This window comes from Marmota monax, unplaced genomic scaffold (genome assembly GCF_021218885.2).
Source record: "Marmota monax isolate L192 unplaced genomic scaffold, Marmota_monax_Labrador192_F-V1.1 WCK01_AAM20220418_F8-fsc00101, whole genome shotgun sequence".
Classification (NCBI taxonomy): domain Eukaryota; kingdom Metazoa; phylum Chordata; class Mammalia; order Rodentia; family Sciuridae; genus Marmota; species Marmota monax.
The window spans coordinates 1,270,775-1,287,110 of record NW_026692786.1 but is presented as its reverse complement, the minus strand read 5'-3'; the positions used below and the strand labels follow the sequence as shown (position 1 = coordinate 1,287,110).

Genomic DNA, 16,336 nt, shown 5'->3' with positions numbered 1-16,336 from the left:
TCCCCGGGCCCGGCCCCTCCCCGCCCCTTCCCCCGCCTCCCGCCCAGCCCCCTGCTCCTCAGGTGAGGCCGCCTGGCCTAGCAGGCCCCACGCCACCGCCGCCACCGCCTCTGCCTCCCCGGCCGCCCGCTGCGGGGCCACCATGCCGCTGCCCCGGCCTGGAGACTGACCCTCAACCGCACCATCTCCAGGCTCTTCCCCCACCTGCTGGACCCCAGGGTAAGGACCAGGAACCCCAGGACAGGGGTCCCCTCGCCCCTACCCAATTCGATGCCCACCTCCCAATCCAGGGGCTCCCAAGCACCCCAAACATGACTGTCCAACTTCTTCCCAAGGACCGAGGACTCCAGCACACTCTCCCATCAGACTTGGAGATTGGGCCCCCAGGTTTCTCCATGTTCAGACTCGGGAGTCCAGCCCCCAAATTCTTGCTTCCCCTCCGCCCTCTCTTCCCTCAGACCCCATGGGTTCCAATCCCGGTTCCCTCCGACCCGGGTCCATCACACCCGGCCGCCTGGCTCCCGCACCCCTGCACCCCAGGCTCAGGTCTGGGGGTCCTCAGCCCTTCAATTCCAGGAGTCCCCGTGGCACTGGTCAGACACTGACCCCATCCTTGAACCCAGCCCAATCTGCCTCCGTGATCATGGCATGCTCTGGTCAGAGCCCAGTCCCTCCAGCTTCCCTGGATGGACGCCTGGGACTGGGGGCGCCAGTGCTGGGCTGGGCTGGGCTCCCCCAGGCCCTGCCTCCCTGTTCATCTCCCCACAGGTCCCACCCTGGCCCAGGAGGTCAGCCGGGGAATCATTAACAAGAGGCTGTGACATGGCTGAGAAGGAGGGTGAGTCCCCCCCCTTTCCTGAGCCCCCACTTGGGCTCTGCCTGGTGCCCTTCTGCTGTGCTTTCTCTTCAACCTTCCACCCCCATGGAGCCCCCATCTCTGGTCCCCCCTCCCAAGCCCGTCCCCACCCCCTTCTGCAGCCTCGTCCACCTGATTAACCATTAACTCCGTGTTCTGTGCACTTGTGCCACCCCCTGGCTCCCTGCTACCCCGGATGACCTTCCTGGCACCTTGCCTCAGTTTCCCCTCACCCCCAGTGATTTCTCAGCTCACCCTGAGCCTGTCCTCTACTGGGGGGATGGTGACATGGGGACAGGACATTGCTCTGCTGCCGTGGTTAAGGGCCCAGATGTTAAGGTCAAACACACGGGCCTTGCACTTGAATTTGCTCCGGCCACTTTTTTGCTATGTAGTCTTGTGCAACTGACAGCATTTCTCTGCACTTCAGTCCCCTTTTCCCCTGCCCCCGGGGTCAAGTGTGGGTCCAATACTCCCTCCCTGAGGTAACAGGGAGCATGGGACACACAAGGCACCCGCATGGGGGCTCAGGATGTAAGACGGGTGCCATAAACAGCAGCTGTCAGGACAGAGGTTGGGAGACTCGGAGTCCCAGGGACTCAGGACCCCCAGTGCGTCCTCACATTCCTCCTACTGCCTGGCTCTGTGGGCAGAAGAGCAGAGGGAGGACTTTGGACTCAGCCCAGATGGATGGAGAGAGAAGAGGAGGTGAGAAGTCACCCTGGGGATGCTGGAGAGAAGCCACCCCGTGGAGTGGATGGCATTCAAGGGCTCTAGGCAGCCCGCCTCCCTCTCAGCCTCTTCCACACTTGGGGACCCAGCTGAAAGGGCAGTCTTTTCTTCCAACCCTACCCCAGTTGGGATTGACTCCTCCTCTTCTTCCTGGAGCCAGGCTACCTGCATTCAGTCCCAGACAGCAGCGCTTTCTAGCTGTGTGGCCCTGGGCAAATAGCTTACCCTCTCTGGGTCTCAGTTTCCTCTGTAAAATGGAGATGGCATTCGTATACCTCACAGCATGGCATGAGGGTACTGGCTGACATGACTAGCCCAGACTCTGGCCTCCTCAGGTCTCAGTCTCAGTGTAGACAGCCACTCAGACCCTCAGATCCCAACCATTCAGCTGCCATTCAGAGTGAACCAGATCAGCTGAGCAGGTGGGTGACAGAGCCTGGCTCCTCTGAGACAATTTCTTCTTTCTGGATCTGAAGGGTTCTGATGCCGCACCTGCTTGCTGGGTCACGGGGGTGGGTGTCTGTGCCTCTCTGGGACTCCTCTCCTCATCAGTAAACAGGATGACAGTAACGTGTGCCCAAGGCTCTCAGTGCTTCTGGGGACTGGGGAATCCGAGGAGGTGACTCCTGAGTTCAGACTCAAAGGATGAGGAGGGGTAGGTAGCGTGTGCCAGGAGGGGAAGAACGCGGCTGCAGCCCGGGTGGCAGACTGCCCCGCGACACAGCGAGCGCAGCTAGTGCTGATGTTTCTGGAGGTGATGCAGGAAAGGAAGCTGTGGGGGAGGTGAGTGCTGCCACTGGACCAGGCTCAGTCCCCACTGGGTCAGGAGCAGGGGGATTCCTTGGCAGTGCTGGGTCTCTCCACAAGGTGGCGCTGGCGGCAACGCTTCGTGCCTCTAGTTGGTGGTATGAGTTCTGTGCTCCCCTGGCTCTAGGAAGCTCTGGGAGGTGTACCATAGGGAGCCGAGCGCTGTTTGGAATTTGGGGAAACACATCCAACCCTCAACTCTCAAAAAGCCACACTTATATCCTGCAGGGCTGGACACGTCCGGCCGAGAGACTTAGCCTCCATTCTGGGGGCACTAGGGAGTCATGGATGGTTCTAGGTTAAGAAGGGACAGGTTGGATTTGGCATTTTAGGAAGGTTCCCCAGGCTTCCTTGTGGAGAGAGACTGGAAGGGGAGACAGAGCTCGGTGGTTGGATGGGGCTGAACTGAGGCAGGACCAGGGGAAGGGAAGGAAGGGTGGACAGGAGGGTCACTTAGGAGGACTGGCCAGGCTGGAGGAACTGGCAGGCTTTAGGGAGAAGGAAGTGTCCTCCAGTTGAGGGCCAGTCCTGGGGTGAGGGCCTCGGGACCTGGGAGGAGGAGGAGATCTGGGGAGACCTTGGGGCCATATGGGACCTGGGGGGTGAGAAGAAACTAGGGGGTTTCAGGGGAAGGTGTCCAAGAGGCTGCAGGACCCCTGACCCGGGGCTCAGAACCCAGTCCAGGGCTGAGGACACAGAGTGCAAACTGAGGCCACAGAGGCAGGTGAGACAGACGTCAGACCCAGGAGGAGAGAGAGGGAGGAGCTCACGGCCATCTTAGGAATCTGGATTCCAGGGAGTGGACAGAGAGCCTGGAGGCAGAGCCTTGGAGGGGTCCCAGGAACACAGTGTGTGTGTTGTCTCCAGAGAGGGAGCATCTCAGGCAGGAAGTCCAGGTCATGTAAGAGAGGGGTTTCGACAGATGTCACAAAGATGTCACCTTTAGTGGAGGCAGAACCATCCGGAGAGAAGCTGGGGGACCGCTGGGGGACGCCCCGAGAAACAGAGCAGAGAGTCTCAGGGAACAGTGGGGCCAGGAGAGACCCGACCTGCAGAACACAAAGCCCCATAGCTTCCAGAGATTGTGATGTTGAGGATGTCACCTCTCAATGGCAGGAGCAGAGAGCATCTTGTCCCAGAAAAGATACCCAGGAAGGGTGTCTCTTTCACCAGGGGACCCAGGTTAGGACACAGCCTGTCCCACCAGAGGGACCTATTTTGGAGGTGCTCAAAGTCCTAGCGTGGAAGCAGGTACTTTCTTGTCACCCTAGGAGACACAGGTGGCATTGCTTGCTGTCCCCCCAGATACATCAGAGCCTCTAGGTCTTGTGCAGACTGCACCCCTGGCAGGCACACCCCGAGACAAAGGGCCCGGAGCCTGTAGATGCAGGAAGCCAAGACACTCCCCTGGAATCAGGAAGATGTCAGAGGCCGAGCTGGGCGTGGGGACAGGCCTGAGAGCCCTCCCCACCCGTCACCAGGACAGGCAGGGGCTGAGCTGGGTCGCCCCTGCCCAGCGCCTCCTGGAGGGATGCAGCATTTCCTGATGCTGGGTGGGAGCCACCCAAACAATGACTCTCCCCGGAAGGTCCTGGACCACTCCCGGCTCTGTTCCGGGTACTGACCTGGCACTCTGCCCACCAAACATGCCACCCCAGACACGGACGAGGGAGCTGGGAGCTCCTGAAGCCCTGAGAGAACTTTCTGGCAGCGGAGCCCAAGACAGGGCCAGGGCCAGGCCATTAGTGGTCTTTTTCCTTTGGTCCTCCTAGAATCCCTAGTGGGCGAGTTGGCGTTTGATCTCCAGGACCTCTGTGCACTGGAAATACAGTTCTTCCCTCCTCTGGGCCACGAGGCCTCCCTAGCTGGCCCGGGCCTTGGTTCCCACTGCCCTCCCTAAGCCTGTGCCCTTCTGGCCTCCTCCAGGGCCTCTCTAGCCCTCTAACACAGTGAGCTTGTTCTTGCCTCCTGGCTTTGCCCATGCTGTTCCCTCTGCCCACCATGCTGTTCCTTGATGTCCTCGCATGGCTGCCTTTGCATTCTGGTCTAGCTCCAGAGTCTTCTTTTCTTCTTCTACTTTTTTTTTTTTTTTTGGTACTGGGGATTGAACTCAGGGGCACTCAACCACCGAGCCACATCCCCAGCCCTATTTTGTATTTTATGTAGAGACAGGGTCTCACTGAGATGCTTAGGGCCTTGCTAAGTTGCTGAGGCTGGCTTTGAACTCGGGATCCTCCTTTCTCAGCCTCCTGAGCCACTGGGATTACAGGTGTGCGCCACTGCACCTGGCTCAAAGTCTCTTCTTCGGGAACCTCATCCCCCTTGAGAAGCCCCCCACCTCCATTATTTTCCTCATAGCCTTTGCCACAATCTGGAAATTATCAGGTTCATGTTTAGTTGCGGGCATCCCCGCTCCCAACTCACACCCCGTGAGAGCCATCCTCTTGTCTGTCTGTCTTAACCTCTGCTCCCAGAGCCTAGAGTGGTGCTAGGGACACAGAGGATGCTCAGTAAGGCTCAAGCTCCATTTTACCCACGCAAACAGAGGCTCAGAGGGGTGAAGAGCATTGCGAGGACCACACAACTCTAAGGAGGTCTCAAGCATGTACTGAACACTTGCTGTATGCCAGTGGCACAATGAGAGGCTTCATGGTTATGTACTTTGGTCCTGGCACCCAGTCTGCCCAGGGTTCAGATCTCAGCTCTGCCTCTTTGCAGGCTGAGTCACACTGGGCATGTAACTTGACTTCTCTGAGCCGTAGGAAAAGTGGGCATCGCAATGCAGGGCTGATACGCAGACGGAATAGTTGATGTGTTTAGAACAGTGCTCGGCGCACAGAGAAAAATGAGTTGGCTCAGTATTATTTAAAAGGACTCTAAAGTGTCGTTTTTAGAAGTGGGTGCTGGGTGGATGCCCACTGAACAGATGAGGAAACCGAGTCTCAAAGAAATGGTGCCATTGCCCAAGATTCCAGCCAGAAGAGTGAGGCTGGCAACTTTCCAAACTTCGGTTCTCAACTTCCAGGGACCACATTGGGTTTGGGGGCTGGGGGGGTCTCCCAAGCAACGGGGGGAGGGGGAAATCAGCATCATGAGCCCTGATGCTGCAGGAGCCCCTGGAAAAGTCAGCCGAAGAGAGAGGTCAGGGGGCACAAAGTGACAACAGAAATGCCAAAGCTCAGTGCACCTGGGAGGAGGAGTCCCCTAAGAGCCAGAGGAGTGCCAGGGTAGTGGCAGCGGGCCCAGCCGTGGCCCCTCCCCAGCTGGAGCCCTTGGGGAGCTGGACACCTGGTTGTCCACCTGGCTGGGGAGGGACCGCCCTGCCCATTCTCGGCCCCAGGGCACAGCAGGCTCAGTGGTGACAAGTTAGCCCTGGGGGACAGGGCAGTGCTGGCCCGGTGCCTGGACCCTGCGGCAACGGGGACAGGCCTGGCAGTGGCCCCAGCATGGTGTCTGTTGCAGGTGGCCGGACTGTACCATGCTGCTCCGGACCCAAGGTGGCAGCTCTCATTGTGGGGACCCTCCTCCTCCTGACGGGCATCGGGGCAGCGTCCTGGGCCATCGGTGAGAGTGGTCCCTGTGCCTCTGACCTCCCCTGGCCCTGCGGCCCCCGATGCCTGCCCTCACCTCCGCCTTCTCTGCAGCGACTCTTCTACTCAGGAGTGACCAGGAGCCGCTGTATCCGGGTGAGTACAGCAGCCAGGACCCTCTGGGGGTCCCTGGAGGAACCTGCGGGGATGTGGCTCAATAAAAGTATTTTTGAGTGAACGTATCAGTGCACGCGGAAACGCTAATGATAATAGTGCATTTGTATCGAGTGCCAGCTGTCCCAGGCATGTTTTAATAAGTCTGTCCCTTGTCCAACCCAGTGTTTTTCAGGCTCCAAATGGCTCACTCCTGAGTGCACGAGGGATTTAAATTAGGGAGTTGGAAACTCCCACTTTTTAAAAGTGATTAGAAAATATCAGGGTGCATCTCTCCCAGTAGGAAAAAGTGTGGTTCATTTTCTTCTTTGGATTTTGTGTATTCATCGACATGCCATCCCGTGGCCTCTTTCAGCAGCCCTGTGAGGGTAGGACTGTGATTCTCCCCAGTTTACAGATGGGGAAACTGAGGCTCCGTCATGTAGTTAGCCTCAGACCGCAGCGCTCCCGTGGACCACGTTGCGCCGCCTGGCCTGGTCAGCACATGTTCTGGAGGCACAGTGGGAATTCAGGGATCCTCTAACTCCCCTAGGAGGTAGGAGAGTGAGGTTTGCTCAGGCTACTATTTGCCCATTTTCCAGATGTGGGAAATGAGTACCAGAGAGGACACAGCTGGTAATGATGGGCCCGGAGTGGCTCACCTTGGCCAGATGTAGCCATGGCTGCAGGCCCGTGGGGTGCCCGCCACAGCACTCAGGAGATGCAGAAACGAACTGTGGGATGAGGGAGTGAACCTGCCCTAATGCCTTGTGTGACCCCAGGGCGGCCGAAAGAAAGGGGGACTTGCTTGGGAAGTGTGTTTTCACATCTTCAGGCCTCCTCAGATTTCTTAAAGAATTCAGTTCACACCAAGAGCAATAATGAAGTTCCAGACCCCAAAAGCCAGCATCAGCGTCCCCTCTGCTGGCGGGCACTTAGGTGACGTTTGCCTGGGTCAGGCGAGCACCTTGGGGCTTGACCGGATCAGCTTTTTTTTTTTTTTTTTGGTACCAGGAATTGAACTCAGGGGCACTCAATTCCTGAGCCACGTCCCCAGCCCTTTTTATTTTTTATTTAGAGACAGGGTCTCACTGAATTGCTTAGGGCTTTAATAAGTTGCTGAGGCTGGCTTTGATCTCAAGATCCTCCGCCTCAGCCTCCTGAGCTGCTGGGATTACAGGCGTGCGCTGCTGCACCCAGCTCGAACCCGTTCTTTCAGTCCTCCCAAGCGCCCCTGTTTGTATGGGGGAACCAAGGCACGTTTTGGCCAAGGGACTTACCCCAGGTCACAGAGCTAGTAGGTGGCAGGGCTGTGACTTGCACCCTGGGTGGCCACTGTGGGTGACTCCCACCCTCTATTGTGTGTCAAGGAACTGCTGAATTCGTTGTCATGGTAAAAGGTAACCTATGCCAGGTCCCAACCACAACCTTTACCCAACAGGCCTACGGGCTGGGAGTTGTCATAGATCTAGAGTTTTGTGTGGGCTGTGGGAACCTGGCACCCAGTGAGGTGAACCGACGTACCCGAGACCACTCCTTGGCAGAGACATGAGATTAGGCTCTTGCAGAAAGCCCCGGGGGTCGCAGGATGAAGTACCCACCTCATAGGCTCCTGGGCTCCCAGGATGAGGGACTCAGTCCACCCCACCTCCCCCTGACCTCTGGCACTCTCTGGGCTCCAGTCTGTGGGGGCTCCCCTGCTCCCCCCGATGTCCCATTCCTGCTGTCCTCGTGGACCCACCTCGTGCTCCCACTCCTGATGTGTTTCAAGCGGGCAGGGGCATTTTGTTTACTGGTCAGGCAGTGCTTGGCGCACAGTAGGCACTCAGGACATCGTCGCTTAATAAATAGCACCAGGATGGATCACCGAGATGAGCTAGGCTGTCCTGGGCCTTCAGCTGGACAGTCACCTGGCCACGACTCAAACCTGGATCTGGCCAGTTTCCAGAACCCTGGGGAATCGTGAATCAACACGACCCCCCATCCCTGCCTTGTTTTGTGGGGTTTCCCGCCTCTGTCAGACGGTGCAGGAGGCCCACAGGTGACCCGGAACGCACTCTTGGCATTGCCTAAAATAATATAAACAAGAAGAAAACATTTCAAAGTGAGACGCGGCGCATAGACTGTGGTTTTAAAAATAACCGGAGGAGGCATTTGCTGTCCCCCTCCCCTCCCCCGCTCCCCACACCTCCCGCAACACCCATCCACAGACTCATTCCTTTTTCTCAAACCCCACACTTGCTGGAAATTTCTGGAACAGTTAGGCGTCATTTAAAAGTAAGACTCCACCTCCACCCTACCGCCCCTGCCTTGCTGTCCCAAACTCTGTTCTGGTCTCAGAGCTCAGGGAGCCGCGGGCACCACCCAGAGGAGAGGAGTACCACCCCCCCACCCCCCCACCCCCCGTGAGGGGCCATCATTACACCAGACCAGCCAGACAGCTTTTCAGTCAAGTGCAGCCAGGGAAGGGTCAGGCCCGGTCCACATGGAGCGGGGACTGAAGGTCGGCACGTCTGGGGTTCCAATCCTGGTTTCGCCAGTTCTTTGCTGTGTGTTCCCGGGCACGAGTATCCTTCCTAGGCTAATCCCCCCCGCCCCGACTGGTGGGACGGGCATGGAAGTGGTCACTAGGTGGGCCTGGTTTCCGCCCTGTCCTTGCCTCTCACTGGCTTGGTGGTGTTGGGTGCGCCAGCCCATCTCTCTAAGCCTCTCCATCTGGAAAATGGCAGTGATTTGGTGGCTACGAGGCCTGGGTTGATGGCGGGGCAGGGAGAGTGTGGGCATAATGCCAGGCACACAGTAGGTCCTCAGCAGGGCAGGTGCTTGTTGGAAGTCCTGCCTTCCCTGGTTCAGACCTGTGGGTACCCAAGCAGGCCCCGCCTGGGTGCGGCCTCACCGGGTTCCTCTTAGAAGAAGTCAAAGGCCAGTTATCACCAGACTCGGTGTCCCAGAAGGTGCCATCGGGCCACGCTGGAGGCTCCTGAGAGCACACAGAGGCTCACAGCCCATGTTTTCACAAACCCGTCCCCTCCGCCGGCCCGTCCCCACCTCTGCAGCTCCATCCTTCTGGTGGCTCTGAGGGCTTGTCCTTGACCCCTCTCTTGCCTTCACTTTCACAAGTGAATCCAAAGCAGACTGTCAGCTCCACCTGCAAAACTTATCCAGAATCGCACTCTTCCCCAGCCCCCTGCTCCCGCCTGGGCCCAGCCCCTGCCCCCTGCCTGGACTTCACCGCAGGCTCCTGCTCCCGCCTGGGCTCCCGCCTGGGCTCCCCCCTGCAATCAGAGGAGCCTGCATGGGGCCCTCCAGCTCTGAGCCCCCTGCTGCACCTGGTTCCAGCTCAAAGCCCGGCTCCATCCCATCTCGGGTTGTCCCCACCCCCACGGCCCCCACCCTGCGCCCGCCCTGGGCTCTGGCTTGCGAGTCCCTTGGCCTAATTTGCTGTCCCCTCGCTGTCTTCCTCACCTCCCTCAGATCCTTAGATGCCACCTTCTCTGCAAAGCTGTCCCTGCCCACCTACTGAGATGTGCCACCTCACGCCTGTCCCCTCCCGTCAGCTTCCTTTGTCTGCATAACCCCTTCTTCTGTTGTGACATGTGACATATTTTACTGCTTCATCCTGTTTATTATCTCTCTCCCCGACTGGGCTTTGGGCTGCACCAGGGCAAGGGTTTGTCTGATGTGTTCATTGCCTAAAATAGCTCCTGGCACCTCGGCGTGTTTGGTAAACAGAGGAAATGCACCTGAGGGCTGTGACCCGGCTCAGGTGCTATCAGGGATCCCCTGATGCATGGGCTCGATCGATGGGCCCCTGGGGACATCAGTCTCCACACAGACTGCCCCCCCTCCCCCAGCCCAGAACGGAACCACCTCCCAAGAGCTTGCTCCGCTGCCGCCCTCCTGGGTAGCTCAGCCCTGCTTCATGTCACGGGCCACTTTTTCATTCCTGTCTCTCCAGACTCGGTGGCTTGGTGATGGCAGAGCCCAGAGCCATCTCTTGGTCATCCTTGTGTCCTAGCACCACTGGGCTTGGAGCGTGGTCAATGTCTGATGCGTGAAAGAATGCATATTGCTTTGCCTAAATGGGAAATTAGCATTGGAGGCTCTGATGAGTCCCACAGAAAAGCCAACCTTCTTCTCCCTCCTCCTCCTCCTCCTCCTCCTCCTCCTCCTCCTCCTCCTCCTCCTCCTCCTCCTCCTCTTAACCCTAGAATATTTATTTAAATGTTTCAGGAACCTGGTGTATTAGTCAAGGGTCTTCAGACTGCAAAAGACAAAACCAAGTAATGAACTGGCTAAGCAAACAGGAAACTTATTAGCTCACCCAACTCTGGGGTTTCTTTGGGGACTTTAAAAATGTCCCCAGAAACCTCTCCGCTCTCCCCCACATGAGCTGCCCCTTCTTCTCACGGGGGCAAAGAAGGCCCTTAACATCTGAGTGATGGGTGCAGCCATTTTTGGAAAACTGGGGACATGGAAAGGACTCCCTCTCCCGAACACTCCAGTTTCAGTGGCCAGCTTCGGAGTCCGGGGCCCAGCAGCTAGTGGCCCCAGCTCCTTGCCCTTCAGCGCCTGCGCTTGCTCCTGGGCCCTGTGAGGCCTGGGGCTGGAGCCACCTGACCTAACAGGCCAGGGGGGCTGTGGCCAGGGAGGTGGGTCAGGATCATGACCGTGGGACCCAGGCGGCCGGCTCTGTCACCCTGCAGTACAGGCCAGCCCTGTGGACGCCCGGCTCACGGTGTTTGACCAGACGGAGGGGACCTGGCGGCTGCTGTGCTCCTCGCGTTCCAACGCCAGGGTGGCAGGGCTCGGCTGCGAGGAGATGGGCTTCCTCAGGTACCAGGGAGCCCCAGGGGGTGGGGCTGGGGGCGGGAGGAGCAGGTCTGACCCCCGCCCTGCCCAGGGCCCTGGCCCACTCGGAGCTGGACGTGCGGACGGCAGGCGCCAACGGCACGTCGGGCTTCTTCTGCGTGGACGAGGGCAGGCTGCCCCACGCCCGGAGGCTGCTGGACGTCATCTCCGTGTGGTGAGGAGGGCAGCGGTGGGGTGGGGACAATCCCTGGCCCCTGGGTCTTCATTTTCCTCTTGTCTGGGCTAATTGGTGTTTTGTTTCTGTGTCCTCGTCCCTCTCTCCATCACAGTGACTGTCCCCGGGGCCGGTTTTTGGCTACCATGTGCCAAGGTGAGACCCCCAAACTCAAGACTGTTTCCTTTAGCTTCTCCCCAGGGGGGAACATGGCCCCTTAGACTCTCCCCAGGGCAGGGCTGTGGCCCTGCAGGTCTCCCAAGGGGATGTGTCAAGTTCAGACCGCAGGGTGGGGCAGGGCCGGGCTCTGTCCCCTCAGTCCCCTGGGGCAGGTCTTCCTGTCCTCAGACGCTCCATCACGAGCCCTGGGCTCTCAGAACCCAGGGCCAGACCTCTGTTGGGCTCCCACCTCACTCTGCCACCCCGATGCCTTCCCCCACAGACTGTGGCCGCAGGAAGCTGCCCGTGGACCGCATTGTGGGAGGCCAGGACACCAGCCTGGGCAGGTGGCCCTGGCAAGTCAGTCTGCGCTATGACGGTGCACACCTCTGCGGTGGGTCCCTGCTCTCCGGGGACTGGGTGTTGACAGCTGCCCACTGCTTCCCAGAGTGAGTGCCCCCACAGCACCCACCAGGGGGAGAGGCGGTGAGGCCGTGCCTGGCCGGCCACCACCCTTCCCTCGTGTCCCTTGGCAGGCGGAACCGGGTCCTGTCTCGATGGCGGGTCTTTGCCGGTGCTGTGGCCCAGGCCTCGCCCCAGGGCATGCAGCTGGGGGTGCAGGCCGTGGTCTACCACGGGGGCTACCTTCCTTTTCGAGACCCCAACAGTGAGGAGAACAGCAATGATATCGCCCTGGTCCACCTGTCCAGCCCCCTGCCCCTCACAGGTACATCTCGGGGGCAGGGCTGAGCCTTGACTTGGGGACTCCAGAGACAGACAGGACAAAGGAGGGGGACAAGAGCAGACTAGAATGCATTGATGACCCAGGTGTTCATGGTAATCAGGGGAATGAGTGATCATTAAGTCTGGGCAGTGGGTACAGCCACTTGGGAATGTTCTGGCAGTTGACCATGTGACAGTTCCATACCTGGGATGCACATCCAGGAGGGACACCGCGTGTCTACACAACTGTACACAAATGTTCACGTCAGCATTATTTATAAAAGCCCAAAGATGAAAACAACCCACATGCGTGTCATCTGACAGATGGATAAACACAACAGAGTGCATCCCTACAGCGGACTCCTATACGGCCATGAAAAGGAAACAAGATAGGGGTTCACCCGGCACCACGGGTGAACTGGGGAGTCCTTCTGTCCAGTGAAGGAAGCCCGTCTTGTGTGATTCCATTCCTATGAAATGCCCAGAACAGGCAAATCCATAGAGATCAAAAGTGGGTTCATGGTTGCCAAGGGTGGGCAGCGGGACTGTGGAGACTGGGAGGATTGGTAAAGGATACAGGGTTTCTTTGGGGGGTGGTGACATGTTCTAAAGTCCATAGTGGTTACCATGTGTGTCTGGGAATACACTGAAGCCGTGGACTTGCACGTTCCAAGCTGGTGAGCAGGATGGCCTGGGAGGTGTAGCTCACGAACGTGCTGCCCAGAATAATTAAATGAAGTATGAAATCTAAACAGGGAGAGGCCAGATCCGTGGAGAGGTCACCAGGAGTCCCTCCTTTTACAGTTCTCTGCATAGACCTCGGGTTCCAGCTCTCGCAGGCCCCAGTGTGATAGTAACGAAAATCATGATACAGTGGCGATGTAGTTATGGGCCACAGGAGATGGTGTTGGTCAGTGATGGACTGTACAGGGGACATCGGCCCGTGAGCTTATGTGGCCTCAAGCATCTCAGGTCGCATCAGCTACGTTCTGTGCTATCTGCACAAAGTCACGTCACGATCCATCTCTCAGATACGGACCCCACCCTTAAGTAACGCCTGGCTGTAAAGCAATGAGGTGACTCAGTAGTGGCTTTGCCCACAAGCCTCCACGCTAGCGCGGTGCCTGCCCCGGGCCAGGCTCTGTCCTCATCCCTTGCTCACGGTGGCCCCGAGGAGCATCTCACAGAGCCTGTGGCCCACCTGCACAGGGTCCCCGCACAGGGAAGGGAAACCGCTCCAGGCTCCACGGCTGGCAAATGGCAGAGCCGAGCTGGGGCTGCCTGGCGCTGCCCCTGGTGCCAGGCCGGGGGCCAGGGAGTTCGGTACCCTGCCGTGTGTCCGCAGCACGTTATTGTGGTCATTTTCTCTTTTGTGATCTGAGATCCTAGTTTTTCACTTAAGGGAGGGATATACGTTTTTTTCTTCCCTTCTCCTTAGCGAAGAGTGGAGGGTTTACAATGTTGAAATGAGGACTGTGGGGGGCGGGCGGGGAGCAGCCGGGTTTGAGACACATGGCTGAGGGCTCTGGGGACAGATCCGGGTATTTGTCGACGGTGGGATCTGGGGCAGGTGGCTTCACTGTACTGTGCCTGTTCCTCAACTGTAAAACAACTTCCTGGGGTTGCTGAGGCAATCAAAAGGGTTCAAACGAGTAAAGAGCTTTGAGAATCAGCAGTCCAGAGCAAATGCTCCAAAACTGTTAGCAGTTACTGCTGTGACTGTCACTTATTACTGTGACTAGTCACCAAATACTTGCTGTTTGATTCCAGGCATATGCTGCCTCACCAAATTTTCAGGGTGCTTCCGGTGGGTCATGATCATTATTTTGATTTTACAGCTGAGGCCTCTGAGTCTCAGGCAGGAAAAGTCAACAGTCAGGGCTGACAGGACCGCTTGGGAAGGTTGTGCACTGAACAAGGGTGCCACATCTCGGAGGGGCATTCTTGGTGTAGGGCTACGTATTTCTCGGTATGACAGGTGGAAGTCAAGCATCTCAACACAGGATTCTTCACAAAGATGCCCTTTGGGCTGGGGGTAGTGCCATGGCTGTGGTTAATAAAACAGGCTCAGAAATTGGGCCAACCTAGGTCCAAATTCTGACTTCACCATTGATTCGTTATGAAACTTTGGTCAAGTGACTTGGCCTCGTTTCCCTTCTCTGGGGTCATGGCTGCCCCTACCCCCCGGGGCTGACGGGAGATGAGATGAACAGGAGAGCACTTAGCACACTGAGAGCTCGCCTAGGCGGTGGGTCACTGTGGGCATCACAGACTGTCAGAGGACAGGGTCTGGTGGGGGGACGTGGAGGCAGCTGAATGGGCTTGTGCTGGGCGGGGCTGGGCAGGCCAGCAGGGGCTGGACCGACGGGGTCTCTGTCACAGAATACATCCAGCCCGTGTGTCTCCCGGCCGCTGACCAGGCCCTGGTGGACGGCAAGATCTGCACTGTGACGGGCTGGGGCAACACGCAGTACTATGGTGAGTCCTGTGCCCTGCCTGGACACCGTCATTAGGGAGACTGACCCGGGCAGGGGAGGGGCAGTCCAGTGCGCTGGACAGCCACAGGCCCTGGTGTGTAGAGACCCTGGGGGTCGTGGGGTGGGCGCCAGGAGGGAGGGGGTCGTGCATGCTCCTGGGCTCCAGCCAGCCTTGCCCCCGCACCCCCAGGCCAGCAGGCCCGGGTGCTCCAGGAGGCCCGAGTGCCCATCATCAGCACGGATGTCTGCAACGGCCCCGACTTCTACGGGAACCAGATCAAGCCCAAGATGTTCTGTGCCGGCTACCCCGAGGGTGGCATCGACGCCTGCCAGGTAACGGCTGTGTGGGGACAGCTGGGCCCCTGCTGCCCAGGGACGGAGACCAGGGCGGTGGGCGGCGGGGCTCCCTGCCTGAGCACAGAGGGCCTCCTGGCCTCCAGCCGCCTTGCCCTTCCCTCACCAGGGTGACAGTGGTGGTCCCTTTGTGTGTGAGGACAGCATCTCTCGGACGCCACGTTGGCGGCTCTGTGGCATCGTGAGCTGGGGCACTGGCTGTGCCTTGGCCCAGAAGCCAGGTGTCTACACCAAAGTCAGTGACTTCCGGGAGTGGATCTTCCAGGCCATAAAGGTGAGGTGTCCCCTCCCCACTGGGGGGACTCTGGGGTGCTAAGGGGAGGCTGAAACTTTGGGCACCCTAGAAGAAGGCGCCCTGGGGGACCGATGGGTCTCCAGTCTTCTGGGGAAGGGAGATGGCTCGTGGGACTTTTGGGGAAGCCCCTCGGACCTCAGAAGCCCCAGCTGTCTGTCCCCAGACTCACTCCGAAGCCAGCGGCATGGTGACCCAGCTCTGACCTGTGGCGGCTCCTCGCAGCACACCTGTCCGGGGCCCGAGGTTGGGTGGCTTCAGCTCCACACGACAGGATCCACGCTGAGCCCAGGAGGGAACGCTCTTCCTCTTGAACCAGTCCACAGGCCCAGGGACGCCCTCCTCCAAGGTCCTGTCTTCCACAGTGGGGGGCTCACTCTGCCTCGGACCATCCAAGCCTCACCCTCCCGACCCTTGTAAATATTGTTCTGCCCTCTGGGGGCTCCTGTCTGGAGGCCCCTGAGGACAGGATGCTGTTTAAATAATAAAGATGGTTTTGATTAATGCGGCCTCCGAGTTTGCAAGTGTAAGCAGCAACGAGGACATTTTATGGAGAGGGAAGAGAGGAATTAGGGCCTGGGGTTTATCAGGTAGAACGTGTGATGCCCCACTTTCCACAAAATTAAGATTTTTTTCAAACACAGTGACACCCACCTGTAATCCCAGTGACTTGGGAGGCCGAGGCAGGAGGATTACAGATTCAAGGCCAGCCTCAACAACTTAGGGACACCCTGTGTCAAAATAAAATAAAAACAGGTCCTGGGATATAGCTCAGTGGTAGAGCACTTGCTGAGCATGATTAGGATCCCCAATCCAAATCCCTAATATAGCAAAAAAGAGAGAGATTTTGACCAGTTTGCTTAAATGGAAATACCCTGGGGGCATACTGGCTTCAGGTACTGCTAGATCCAGTTGCCCTCAAATCTACTTTAATTGTGTCAGTTTCCTTTCCAAGCAGCCGCTCCTACACACAGAGACAGAGACCTCCACCTAAACTCCAGGCTTAGACACCTCACCCAGCTTTGCAGCTCTAGCTACAAATGTTTCTTCCCTAATAGCAAAACAAGTCCCAAGGAGACCCAGGTCTCTTGAACAGATTTGATGGTATGTTCTCATTGAATCACCGTGCACTTGATGCACATGGGGGTGGGGGGTAGGGGGGATGCACAGGGGGTTGTCCTTCAAGAACAATGTAAGATGAAATGAAGACTTGTTTCCAGAAAAAGT

General features: G+C 58.0%; 1 protein-coding gene across 4 annotated transcripts; it reads left to right on the top strand.

The window, feature by feature from the left end:
• Positions 1–56: 56 nt before the first annotated feature.
• Hpn (hepsin) lies at positions 57–15,613 on the top strand. 4 transcript variants are annotated; one of them, XM_046448052.1, is made up of 13 exons: positions 57–219; positions 769–838; positions 5,858–5,959; positions 6,040–6,081; positions 10,785–10,914; positions 10,982–11,104; positions 11,220–11,260; positions 11,547–11,712; positions 11,800–11,990; positions 14,369–14,464; positions 14,654–14,796; positions 14,927–15,091; positions 15,335–15,613. In XM_046448052.1, the coding sequence occupies exons 2-13, from the start codon at positions 823–825 to the stop codon at positions 15,527–15,529; spliced, it is 1,410 nt and encodes a 469-aa protein (XP_046304008.1). In that variant the 5' UTR covers positions 57–219; positions 769–822; the 3' UTR covers positions 15,530–15,613. The 4 variants fall into 4 exon arrangements, with proteins under 4 accessions (XP_046304008.1, XP_046304009.1, XP_046304011.1 ...); XM_046448053.1 differs by having other exon boundaries at positions 740–838; XM_046448055.2 differs by having other exon boundaries at positions 60–219; positions 15,276–15,477.
• Positions 15,614–16,336: the final 723 nt, after the last annotated feature.

Bases quoted from the DNA above. Each gene is read 5' to 3' on its own strand.
- Hpn (XM_046448052.1), top strand. The intron at 11,991-14,368 runs GTACATCTCGGG...TCTCTGTCACAG, and splicing joins CAGCCCCCTGCCCCTCACAG to AATACATCCAGCCCGTGTGT. The intron at 14,465-14,653 runs GTGAGTCCTGTG...CCGCACCCCCAG, and splicing joins GGGCAACACGCAGTACTATG to GCCAGCAGGCCCGGGTGCTC.